The following is a 12,859-nucleotide window of genomic DNA, read 5'->3' as shown; positions in this document are numbered from 1 at the left end:
GGGGTGCGCGCAGTAGGATGGGGACTGTTCTGGGAGAGGCTTCCTGAGGGGCATGCTTGGCTCAGTTAGGGGCGGGGTATGGCGTGGAGGGAAGAGCGGCCATGCGCTTGCTCACTGGGCTGTTCCACAGCCCTGTGTGCCGGTCCCCGTGTGGCAGGCGCCTACTGGGTCCTGGAGGGAACTCTTCCGGGTCAGACCCTCCACCTGAGTGTGTGTCTCCTTTGTTCACTCAGTATGTACACAGAATGACTGGCTCGGGCACCTCCTGGCAGGGGATGACATAAAGACCAGTGACCTGGTGTTGACCTCCCCCGACCCTGACTGTATAGACTCAGGCAGGGGCGCCTGGGCTCAGTCAATTAAGCGTCCGACTTCAGCACAGGTCATGATCTCGTGGTCCATGAGTTTGGGCCCCGTGTCAGACTCTGTGCTGACAGCTCAGAACCCCGAGCCTGCTTCAGAAACTATGTCTCCCTCTCTCTTTGCCCCTCCCCTGCTCTCTGTCTCAAAAATGAATACACATTTTTTAAAAAAAAGCTTGTAACTCTTGATCTCAGGGTGGTAAGTTCGGAGCCCCACGCTGCGTGTAGAGATTACTAAATCTCCTGTTATCCAGAAGCCCCACGGTAGGTGGTGCAGACACGATTACAGTTCAGTACGAGAATGCCCTGACGGAGGCGTTCAGGAAGTGCGTGACATGCCCAGGTCACAGGGAGGGCGCTAGAACTCTCTCTTGAGCCAGATGCTCTCATGGGAGTATCCAGATAGGGTTTGGGATCCTAAAGGAATTTCTGAAAGTTTCAAGATCTTACTCTTGCCCTTTTCATTTAACAACTTTTATTTCCACCTTCAAGAGAGAGTATGAGCTAAACTGTTCCCAAGGCCATTCCTGACGCTCCCCGGGCACATCTGTAACGGGCCTCCGACGCGGTCCCCGTGGGCACACCATGCCTCACCAAGCAAAAGCTGTCTCTGCTCAGCCTCCTGGGCCTCTCAGACACGACGGGAAATGTATGCCATTGACGTAGGCCCTGCAGTGAGATACCATTAGGCCAATTACTTCTGTCTTCAGCTGATCGATAGATTCATTTTACTGCTTTTATAGACTCATAGTGCCTTCCTTCTGTCCTAGGGAAATGATGTTATAGATGAAGAGGATGGATCCCCCACGCAAGAAGATGGTAAAAGACCTGGCCTTTTGCTCCCTCTTATTAAATTTCCCTCTTGGGTATTCTTGAAAGGGGACAGAAAGGGACATGGGGATGACACCATGGCACCAATGTGCCTGTTGGGGAAAGGTGGTCTTCTCGATGGAATATCAAGGCGAGCGGGGTGTCTGAGGGCCTTGGTGGGCTTCCTGGCTCTTTCAGGGCCAGAGCATCAGGACGAAGCTGCTGCAGAAGGCGCACAGGGAGCTCTAAATTCATGCAGACTAGGTTCTGAAGCTTCTTGGGCGCCCTCCATCACCTTCCCTCCCACCCGCTTCCGCTTTTCAGCTGAGTGCCCCCCACCCCACCCCCGAGCCGCCCCGATGATTGGCAACAGCAGCAAAACAGTTTCCTCCACATGGGAGAAAGGTCCATTAGGCAGCCGGTTTGGTTTTGCTTTGGTGAAGAAGGTGGCTGACGTTTCACTAGCAGAGGGACCTCCAGAGCCAGCGGGCGCAGAGCAGGTGTGAGAAAGCGACAGACACCAGCAGCTGCCTGTAGATGAGCGTTTGTAGGCCATTGTCAGGACTGTCTTCCCTGTAACTCACGCCCCCATTATATCTTCAGATGGGGGAATTTTGTTTCTAGCAAGGCCAGGAGAGAAGGAATNGGGTGGGGGGGGGGGGGGGGGGGGGGCGGCTGGGAGAATCCCCCTGGGAATGGACTACCGCGCGCTCCAGGGGCCAGCGTCTCTTCCCTCCCGCAGAGGGACACTTCCAAGGCAGACCCGGGCCACAGCCCGGACGCAGATGTCATCCCACCTGCTTCTGCTTCAGCGCTGGCCATTGCTTGGGGAGTTGAGGGGTGTGCGTGCTGGCTTGACTGCTCTCGCCTGACCAGGGAGCCCTGGAGGAGGCTGCCACACTTGCAGGCCCGCCCGAGACAGGGTCGGGCGCTTCGTCCGCTCAGTGGACGCCTTCAGTGCTCAAGGCACCCGAGTTACCCTTCGTGATTGCTTCCTGCCCGTAGACTGTTCGCTTCTGGAAACTGCGGGGTGGCAGGTGGTCTCCGCCTGATGTTCCACGACCCCACGTGGTAGATTTACGTTTTTTCCTCTCCCTTTCACCAGGAGGAAAGCGGAGGCTCAGGAGAAGCTAGCAAAAATAACTTCCGCAGCTTTCCCCTTCCCCTCACACGTCTGTAGGTTTCTGGTCAGCCCCTTAAAGCAGCCTCAGAATAACAAATTAAGTTTCATAGGGAAAGAAAACATAATTTTGTGAACGTGGCGATTCTGATTTAATATGCAAAATTATGGAAACTGAGACCTTTAGTTTTTGTTGTATGTATTTATCATTTTACAGAGCCTTGTGGTCATAAACACACCGGACACATACACACACACGCACACACACACACACACAACCCCACAGACCAGGAGCAGGGGGAGTCTCTCCCTCGTTTCCCCCTCCCCCCACCTGCAGTCCACACCGGGTGGGGTTCTCCATTGAGCCGGCGCCCCGCAGGGCTGGGAAGCGGCCAGTTAGGGAGACAGGGCAGGACAGGCCACACACAGATACAGGCTCACACAATTTGATTCCGTTATTGTCCACTCTTTCCCCCACTTAATTATTGTCTTTTTTTTAACATATGATTTGAGTTTTTTTTGTCTCCATCCTTAAGATTTCTTTTTTTTTAAGGACAGCAAAGCAGAGAAAAAAAATACTGCCAGCCCCTCTCTAACTGCGTTAACTCCCTTACAGGCCAGAGGACACGCGCATTTCTAGGTATGGAGTGTGACAATAACAATGACTTTGGCATCGCAAGCGTGAAAGCACTGGACAATAAGCTGTGCCCTGAGGTCTGCTTACCTGGTGAGTGGCAGTCTGCTGAACATGAACTTGGTGGGAGACGCTCCCCTGCCCGCACCCCTACGCTCACCCTGGGCCACCCGTCCCCTGCCCCGCCCTTCCTGCCAAAAGGCATGGGCTGTACTAGGCTGCTGGAAGCCAGATGCTGAAAGGAAGTGAGGAGGCCTTGGGAGAGTCCTTGAACTTTGTGCAGAGAGCACACCCTACTCTGAGCAAGGATATTAGGACAGGATGGACAGGAGTAAAACACCCCCTCTTTCCGAATTGGCCTGACTGAGCAGCCGTCCACCCCCTTTCTGCAGGCCCCTTGGCGGGTAGCCTGGTCTTGTTTTCATCAACGGAAGTGTGAGGCAGACCCCGCCTCCCTAAGAAGATCTTGGAAAGATAGCCTGAGCCTTTGGAAAGGGGATCCGTAGCTCCTCCAAAGGAGGAACAGGGAGGAATTTGAAAGCCGACATTTTTTAAACCAGGAACTAGTTCTGTGAACCAGTGAGCTTTGGGTTACCAGTTGCATTGTACTTACCAGACATGGATCCCAAAGGAGAGGTCAGGGGTCAAGGGTGACTGTGCTCCCCGGAGCCCTACCTTTAAGTTGGGTCAGGACTTTCGATAGGCCCCGTTTTTCCTTCTGATACTGAGCCGACCCCGGGACACCTTCCTATGCAGGAACCGTGTTCATCCCCTGAGCGCTCACCCCTTCTAGTCCATGTGCTCGTGCAAGGGCTCCATGAACCCCTCCTCCGAAGCCGAGTCTCACCCGGGGGGACTAGGTCAGAACCGCCCTCCTGGCTTCACAGCAGAGATCATCATCCACGTCGTGGCATTTGTGATCTCAGTATTCCCTGAAATGGAGACTTAAGTGAGCTTCAGAACGGCCACGTCACGTCATGGGTCCAGTGCTTTACTTGCTCAGCGAAGCAGCCAGAGGCGTCGGGGCAGCGCAGCCTCCGGTGCTGGCCGCTCTCCGGGAGCCTGGGAGCGACCCGGGGCCTCGCACGCCCTGCCCCACACAGGCTTGCGGCGGGAAGCCGTAATCCCCAGAAGACGCTTTCTCCAGCCTTTCAAAGGCCTCTCCGGTTGTTTTTGATCTAGTGTGTCCTGCACATACTGCCCAGGACTCTTCGTGTTCAGTGAGGCCAAAAGATGCCGTGTCAGGCCTGGACTGGAGCCGTGGGGCCCAGGCACACTTCACTTCCTGCCTTCCCACTCTGCATCTTGCTTCTGTCTGTCCATTTGTTTTTCACGTCTTTTTGCCAAACGTAAATCTGTCTGTCTGGTTTGTTTCTTTTGAAGCTCATTTATGTTATGTAGACCCCGTATGGAAGTTCATGTTCACTCCGCGCCAGCACTGTCCCCCACTCCCTCCCCCGCCCCAGCCACGCTGTGCCCGACACCAAGCTTGCTGGGCGTGCGCACATGCCAGAGGCTCCTGCCTCGGTCTCGGGCCTAACTGGCGAGGGCCTGCATTCGATAGGAGACCTTCCGAGAAAGAGATATTTGTCACAATAGATGAGTCCCCGTTCCACCAGCAACGGGGATGCTTCCGTGCCAGCCGTTCTGACGGGGAGTTGTTTGGAATTGGCATATCCTGGGGCACGAGTCGGGAAAGATGACATCTCTGTCCTCTCTGCCCTGTGTCTGTGGCGGCTCGCCAGCAGCCATCTTTCTGCTAGGCTCCTGTCTCCCTCGAGGGGCTCCCCCACGCACCCCCGTTTTTCAGCAGAGGGAGCTGCGGGGGGCGGTTTTAGCCAACCATGCTGGTGGAAACTGGCTTCGTTCCTTCCGCTTCCTCCTCCCCCCACTCCCTCTGACCACCCTGCTTGTTGATATTTATTCCACTTACGGGATTGCGGGACAGGTTCCTTACGGGTCCCTCGAGAGCCAGCACGCTGAGGTTAAGCTGGGTTCACAGTCCAGGCCAGACGCGCAGCCAAATGCCTGTGACGCCTGTCGGGAGGGCGACTCGGGTGTAAGCACCAGAGGTGTCCCCTTGTACTCTGTCCCCGCAGGTCTCGAGGGCTCTTAAGGGAGAGGGAAAGCGCATCTGCTTTCTCGGCAAAATGTTCCTCCAGTTCTCCTGGTAGCTGCGGGCTGGGGAACTCTCTGGAAGCGTCTGTTGGGTTAATAACAGGAGTATCCACTTTGGTAGGTCCTGTGGAATAAATAGGCCTCTTCCCGCTCAGCTGTTAAGTCCGGACGGCATCCTCTGGGTGCCCGCAGGCTGGCTCGGCTCCGTGTCCTGCGGCCTTCAGGACAGCTTCTCAGGCACTTGGTCTTTGCTCTGTTTCCCTCTCCACGCGGCGTCGCTCCCATCACGGAGAGCCACGCTCCCTTCATGGAGAGCCGATGAGAAGCGGAGCCAAGGGGAGCATCCCGCGCTGTCCACCTGCCCCATGCCGCGCTCCCCATGCTCACGCGCGCTCTGCTGGGAGACCCGGCCCATGACGAAGACCACGCAGGTCCCCGTCCTCACCACTCCTGTCACGCTTGTGGGAGTGTCGCTGAGAGGGCACCTGTGGCTTTCCAGCCCCTCTTCCCCTAAGAAGCTTCTGAGCCTTCTTGAGCCCCAAGACCAAGGGGGTGCGTTGTTCCGAGATTGTTCTAGAAGGTCTCAAAGGGACAGAGTCTAAGTCGACTGGTGCAGGTGGTGAGCAGGTCGGGACCGTGAAGCCAGGCTGAGTAGGTGCGGCTCCAGGGAATTGGATGAAATATCACAGATGGCACCAGAGCGGCCAGGGGACCAGCCAGAAGTCTGTGGAAAGGTTCTGGGTAGTGTAGGTGATAGGGAAAAAGATCTTTTAAAAAAAGCAAAAATAATTTGGGTTTGTCCGTGGAAATAGAAAGATATTTTTAAACGACCGCCTTGTGCCAGAGGGACCATATCCGGCGAAACAGCAAATCCTACAGAATCTTGAAATCCAGTTCCCTCCTCTCTTCAAGCCTCGTAACCCAAGGCTGAGATACTGCTCGCAAAGTGCCCACTTCAGAGACACGAAGGAGGTGTCTCTTTCCACCGGAAACTCCATGAGACAATCAAACTGTCGTAGTGCCTACATTGGTAGAGCTGGGAAGGGTGTGCAGAATCCCCCTAACGACGCTCCCAAACCTTCCTCTAGGGGTCTCTCCGCCTTCCAGTTTCTCATCCTCGAAATGGGAACCGAAGGGAAGGCACCTTGATCGGATTTTCAGTCAACGAGCTCTAGTTTCTGGCTCAGGGGCCGGACCAAGGGGGAGCGCGGGCTCGGGGAGCCCGGTCAGGGAGCCGGTTCCCCTCTGCACACATGACCAGGGGGCGGCAGCAGGGTTTTGCTGGGGGTCCGTGGTCCGAGTCCTTTGGGGCGTGGGGAAGGGCAGCGTGTTATTCCTGCCAACCCTCCCGTGGCCACGGGGTGCATCAGGAAGCCAGCGAGAACAGACCCTTGAGGTCTGAGTGCCGAGGCTATTCCGGAAGGAACGATTTCAGGCCCTGGCTCAGGGTTCTAGAGCGGTGGAGTCTGTAGCAAGAACTCGTGTGAATTCAGAGTCAGGACAGGCTGTCAGTCTGGTGTTCCGTGGCGTGCTGGTTGGTGGCGGCAGTGGCGTGGATTTGATTTTGTGCATGCATGTGTGTCTTCTCTCTCGTTCACCGTTTGCTTTTGGTCTTTCCCACCAAACAGCCGCAGTTCCGGAGTCCTGCCCCATAAACATTGAAGAATAGGTATGAGATCTACCAAATTATATAAGTGGACAAACCACTCATTGTATTTGGGGGTTCCTGACGTAACGGGCAATTCTGCCCTCTGTTCACTGAAGAGAGCCACCCTTAGGGGAGAATGCACTTTGACCCAGGTCCTAGACTTCAGGGAATAGAAATCTCCAACTTCCACCCAGAATCGAGAGATACCTGTGAATTTTCTGTTCCGCTCACATCTCTTCCCCGGGGGCCCACCTCCGCACTCTGCCGCAAGAGCCTTAGGATGGCTGATCCCACCGGGACACTTACAGGAGATCAGCACTTTATAGCTACTTGATCCCAGTCTTCAGGCCATGACAGGGCCTCAGCGAGCCCTGGTGTGAGGCTGAACCCCTCAAACACGAGCACAGTGAGCCTCAGGCCCTCCCTCTGCACCCAGTCGGCCTAGCCGGTCTCCTGCATGTCCTCTGAGGGGCCAGGCCTGCCCCAGAAGAGCTTGCAGTCTAACGAAAGAGGTCAAGGGTCTGGGGATTCCCTCGAAGCCTGAGGCGCAGTGTGGCGGCAGTCATGCCAGGGGGTGCGGGGAGGTGCAGCCTGGAGGTCTGTCCGTCAGTCAGTCATGACGCGCGAGTGAAGGGCAGGTTTTCTGGCAACAGACAGATAGGGGGTAGTGATGGATTAAATACAGAGCATGAAGGACAGAGGAGCCAAGAATGGGCATCCGGACCAGGCGGCTGGTGCCCCTTGCGCAGGAGCTGTGGTGGGTTTGGGGGAGGACAAGAACTTTAGTAGGTGCTGCCTGGGCGACCCCAAGGCCCTTGGGCTGGTCTCTCCTGGGGTTGACTGCGACCCCCGTGGGCTGCCCAGAGTTTGGGTTAGCTCGGGGTTGATGGTGACCCCAGTGGGCTGCTCAGGCAGGGCAGGGGGCGGGGCACAGAGATGAAGAGCAGCAGGTGGGCCCATCACACCTGCGGCGCCCCCCACCCCCACCTTTCTGTCCCGGACACCCTGCTGGGCAGCCAGCCCCTTCCTGCCCCACCTGGCTCCCACAGCAAACAGTGACACTGGGCCCAAATTAACACGCTCTTCTCACTCTCCTCCATTGCTTCCTGCCCTGGGGAAAACCTCAGCCCCACAACATACAGGCAAACTTCCAAAGATACAGAAGTGGATCGCAGGGCAAGTGCGCAGAACAAGAAATGGCCCTGCATGGTCCTCTCTGCGGTCCGCAATGGCCGTGACCGGGTCTAGCCCACAGGACAGGGACAGCCCCCCGCCCCCACGGGCACCCACCTCGCCCTACTCTCTCCCTCGCTGTGGCCTGCACCCACATGGGGGCCTCAGGTGACACGCATCCTGCTAGCTTCCGAGCCAAACTCCTGGGCTGTCCTGCCGGAGACGCCGTCCGGACCTGAGGGGCGCCTGGCTCCTATACCCCTTCCTTTTCTCTTCTCCAGGCACCTGGCAGGCTGATGACAATGTTGTCAGTCGTCGGCACACACAGCGCCCGCGCTTACCGCCCGGCAGCCTGGAGGACCCCCAGGACAGGCCTTGCGTGTGGGGTCCTTTGGCCGTCTGAGAGCCCCGCCCCTGTCCCTGGGCTCCCCCCAACCCTCACATTCCATCCTGGCCTCACTGGACTGCTGGCCGCTTGGGCGTCCTCCGCGAAGCCACGAAGACTGTCTACACCTAGACGGGGAAGTCAGCCCCCTGCTCCCAGCCCGGTCTTCTCCGTAACCACCACCCCTCCCCTCCCAGAAGGAATGGGAAGCTTCTCTCTCCTCGTGGGCCAGAGCGTCCCCGTGAGCTGCGGCTCCTGACACCTTCCACAGGGACTCTCTGGGAGGTCCCCGCCTTGACCTTCGGGTGGACCCGAGGCCCGCAGGCCGGTTGTTCCCTGTGCACCTTTTCCTCCTTAGGGGGCACAACCAAGAAGACCTGGAGTCTTGGCAGCTTCCTCACGAACACGCCTCTGGCATTTTCTGGAACATCAATAAGCAATTTGAAACCTCCGGCGTGGGGTGGGGCCGGGGGTGGCCCCTGTGAGAGGGGAAAGCCGCGTGGCGCCGTTAGCCGAGTTTCCCTCAAAAACATCAGGAGCTCCTTTCTCCACGACGAGAAACCGCGGCAACCAAAAGGCTGGTTGAGAAACACCGTCCTTGCCTCTGGTCACCGAGCTAGTCCCCGGGGCCGCGTGTGTCTGTCTGCTTAGGAAGGAGGCCTCGAATCTGAGAAATCCCCCCACTACAGGATCACCCTTGGGAGAGTTGTTGACGATCAGGTGCATCCCTGAGGGCCTGGGGCTCCATCCTAAGGTGACTTTTCAAAAAACACATCTTTGACCACCTCTGCGTGCCGGGCAACCGCGTGCGGAGCTGTCGGCCGCTCTCACGTTTCATCACTACAGCCAGTCACGTGGTCCTCTTCTACCTGATGTCCCTGTCCCCGCGCCTTTTTGTGAAGAGTTGAAGAAACAGGCTGAGAGAGGGATGGAACAGGGATTCTCAAGCTGGGGCCTCCCCACCCCAAGTGTTCCCCTTCCCTGCCTTCCGGACCTGCCGAGCCCGAGCCGCGGAGGGGGAGTACTCATCCCACGGGTTCTTTAGGGACGCAGAGATTCTACATGCCCGCCCCCCGCCCCCCAGCCCCGTGCGAGGCGTGCCAGCAGAAGTCTGAAACAGCAAGACCAGGCTGCAAGCTGCTGGCAGTTCCTGCTCCGACACTGGTGGTGTCGGTGGGCTGCACACGGTTCCTGGACGGCTGTGTTGTCTCCTGGCTTTGGGAAAAGGTGCTCTTTCAGTGGAGCATGAGCTAAGGAAGCAAGAGTTAGATACGGCGATTGGTGAGGCCCCAGAGCCTCACGACCATCACGATGGCCTGTCTTTGTACTTGGAACCGTTATCCTGGAAGAGTAACGGGTCGTTTCCAACACCCCAAAGAGAGCCCCGGGCCCAGGGATTCTTCTGTGTGGCTTCTTTGCACTGATGGGCGGTGGTGACCCTTGCCTGGCCGAGTGGTTAGGACTCAGGCCTGCCCTGGTTGGGGAAAGCCTGCTGTCCCAACAGACACGACATGAGTCCCCCGTGAATCTAAGCTTCTGTCTGGAGTCCCCATGTCCCCTTCTCTGAGGCCCTGCTGGGGCTTCTGGACTCCGCTGCTTTGGGCCCCAGTCCTTGTCCTTCTTTCCCCCAACATTCTTACGGTCCCTTTTGCGGTTGAGATTGGTGCAATAACCCCACTTCCTGATTTCCTTGAAGTGTAAGCCCCAGGGAATGGGGATCTTCCCTTGGGCCTGGGGCGGGGGCGCACAGCCTCCCCTCCCCTCGCGGCAGGTAGTAGTCACCGTGTGGTGTTACCCGAGATGAAGGAGATGTAGGTAAACAGCAGCCACAGTGGCCAGGAGCCCTGAGAAGAAGCCATTAGCATCATCCCTCCTGGAGGCTCTGGGTCCTTCCTGACAGCACAGGCTGGGTCCTCTCCCATTAACAGGCTCAGGAAGATTCTTTAAGGCCTTGGTTCCGTAATCAAGACATGCCTGGGTCAGAAATGGTCCTTTCACTCCTGTTTCTCAGCCTGATCCGTGTGTGTCTCTGTCTCTCCGTCTCTCCTACCTCTTTGTTCTCCGGTGGCTCTTAGGCAAACAGAAAGATCCCACCCAAAGGAGCTGGTCTTTAGTCAACTCAATCAGGGAACAGGGCAGCTCCTGACCCTACTGTGCCCAGTCTGTCATCTGGAGACAGTTGTATGATAAGCAACTGACCCAGAGAGGACGGGATGGGGCCTGGCCTCTCACACAAAGGCACAGACTACCTGGAGGCCTGTGGCTCCTGCCAGCTCTGGTCCGAGCTCTCCCGTGGCCTCCAGGAGGTGTGCCAGTTCCGGGCGCACAGAGCCTGCCTTCCTCCTCCACCCAGTTCCACCATCAGAGTCTATACCCGCACTGGGGTATCTCCTGGGCACAGATCCGCACACTTTGAGCCGTCTCACCTGGGGAGAGTTCATGTCCTGTCCACCTGATCTTGGCATGCTGGTTGATCACTTTGCTTTAGGACCTGCACACCTGGCGTGTGCAAGTGTGTGTGTATGTGTGTGTGTGTACTGTTTGTGCCATTTGTGTACCCCTCCCACTCCGTGGGGTACATTCATGGGCACACGACAGTGGGGACATCAAGGATGCAATATTTATGGATTGTTGCATGATTCTTTAAAACGAATAAAACTGTTTACAAGGGAAGGAGAGCGATGAATTGTGTCCTTGGCTTATTTGTGAAAGTTTCTGTCCGACTTTCTCCAGCGCTCAAATATTTTTACACAACAGAATGTCCAAGTGGCGAGTGGGGGAGGCAGAAGGAAGGAAAGCCCTGCTCCCGGGTGCGAGGTGGGAGTTGAGAANGGGGACGCTTCCGCAGAAGCCTCTGGAAAGTCCGCTTCCGGGAACCTTGCTGAGTGCAGGGGTGGGGAGGGAGCCGCTTACCGGGAAACCCTGCCCGCTCTGCTGTGCCTGGCATCGGTGCAGCCATTGCTGCGGACGTGAGCGGCAGGTGGCATCGGAGAGTCAGCCCTGCCCACGGACGTCCCGGCGACAGTCAGGGTCGGGAGGGTGGGAGAGGGCACAGAAACGTGAGCCCAGAGGAGGGGAAAGGAGACGCAACCACACGGCTCCCGAGCCTGAGCCTGGGCCCCCCGCGCCCCTGGCTCGGTCCGCGGAGCGGTCGACGCCGGGGGCAGCCGAGACAGGAAGGAAGCGAGGGCGGGAACGCGGCTGCCCGGCGGACGGCTCGCGGGCGTGCCAGGGGCCTCGGGCGAGAGCCGCGCGCTTCCCCGAGCCCTGCGCGGGGCCCTCGGGCGGGAATGCGCGGGGCCGGGACGCGGTGGCGGGTAGGGGGCTGGGTGGCGCGGGAGAGGGCGGCAGGAGGAGGCAGTTCGGTGAGAGTTACCGCCAGAGAGAGTGGCTAGAGCCCGCGATCTCCTTAGAAACGCACTGGCCAATAGCAGCAGCGGAAGCTGTTTATGGGGGCGGAGCGTCGCCATGGCAGCAGAAGAAGCCTTTGCAGCGGCTACTTAATGCCGGTCCGGGGGCCACGGGCGCTTAGAGAGGCGCCGTCGGGCGGGGGGGAGAAAAGGGGCGCTGACGGGGCCCTCGAGCTGGGGACAGAGAGCCGCGGGGGGTGGGAGGAACTCCTTCCAGAACCTTCCTTTGGCCCGGGCTGCGCTCTGAGCCAGGTAAGGGACTGAGACGGCTGCTGGCCGCGGGAAGGGAGGGTGTCCGTGCCAGCCCGATCTCCCATCCGTCCTCGGCCGAACTGGTGGACCCGGGAATGACATCTGAGTTGGGGGGGACACTTACTTCTCGCTCCCTGTAATTACTATCCTGTTCCCTCCCTTCCCCGTTTATCTCCCATCCTAATATTTCTTTCCCAAGATCAGACGACTTCCCCGTCTCAGGTCTCTGCCCTCCTGGGCTCCCTCGCCCCACTTCCATTTGTTGCGGGAGGGTTGATTTCCCGCTCGTGGGGAGAAGGTGATAGCCTCGGATACCCCTACCCTCTTCCCTCATTTGGCTAATAAAGAAAGTCTCTTCTAAAATCTCAGAGAGGAAAAGAGTGAGACGGACCCAGCGGGGGTCGGACCCCAAGGCACTGGTTCTGTTTCCCAGACCTCGGCCAGTAAAGATCCCCTCAGCAGCGGGGACGGTTTTAGAGGAGCCTCCCCCACCTCGCCCACACCCTGCCATCCAGGGTGGGGGAGGTGCTCAGCTCCCGTCCTCCGTGGTCCCCCGCAGGCATCGCACTGGTCTTCCGAGGAGGCGACCCCCTCGCGGTCGCAGGATGGAAGCGCGCGTCCCCGAGGCCTTGTAACTGGAGCCGCAGGAGTCGGGGGGCCGGAGAGCGCGGCGGGCTGCCCACGCCTCAGCCCGTGGATGTTGACCGCCCCCTCGGAGGGTCCCCGAAGCCATGGCGGAAAGCTGGCTACGCCTCTCGGGGGCTGCGGCGGCGGAGGAGGCAGGGCCGGAGAGCGGCCTCGAGGAGCCGGACGCCCTGGATGACAGCCTGACCAGCCTGCAGTGGCTGCAGGAATTCTCCATTCTCAACGCCAAGGCCCCTGCCCTGCCGCCGGGGGGCACCGACCCCCACGGCTACCACCAGGTGCCAGGCTCGGCCGCACCGGGG

At 58.4% G+C, this 12,859-nt stretch overlaps 2 protein-coding genes across 2 annotated transcripts in view; both read left to right on the top strand.

Annotated features, from left to right (window-relative positions):
• The window catches only part of RNF157 (ring finger protein 157), a 58,076-nt gene extending 47,140 nt beyond the window's left edge, over positions 1–10,936 (top strand). Inside the window, exons 17-19 of the mRNA XM_077756210.1 lie at positions 1,133–1,181; positions 2,909–3,019; positions 8,147–10,936. Coding sequence (XP_077612336.1) covers positions 1,133–1,181; positions 2,909–3,019; positions 8,147–8,268 — 282 coding nt within the window. The 3' untranslated portion in view covers positions 8,269–10,936. The remainder of the gene's footprint in view (positions 1–1,132; positions 1,182–2,908; positions 3,020–8,146) is intronic.
• A 923-nt stretch (positions 10,937–11,859) lies between these two features.
• Positions 11,860–12,859, top strand: part of FOXJ1 (forkhead box J1) — a 3,845-nt gene continuing 2,845 nt past the window's right edge. Inside the window, 2 exon segments of the mRNA XM_077756847.1 lie at positions 11,860–11,912; positions 12,472–12,858. Coding sequence (XP_077612973.1) covers positions 12,644–12,858 — 215 coding nt within the window. The 5' untranslated portion in view covers positions 11,860–11,912; positions 12,472–12,643.

Source organism: Crocuta crocuta, unplaced genomic scaffold, assembly GCF_008692635.1.
Source record: "Crocuta crocuta isolate KB4526 unplaced genomic scaffold, BGI_CrCroc_1.0 scaffold50, whole genome shotgun sequence".
In the NCBI taxonomy this organism is placed as follows: Eukaryota; Metazoa; Chordata; class Mammalia; order Carnivora; family Hyaenidae; genus Crocuta; species Crocuta crocuta.
This window is presented reverse-complemented; position numbering and strand designations above follow the sequence as displayed.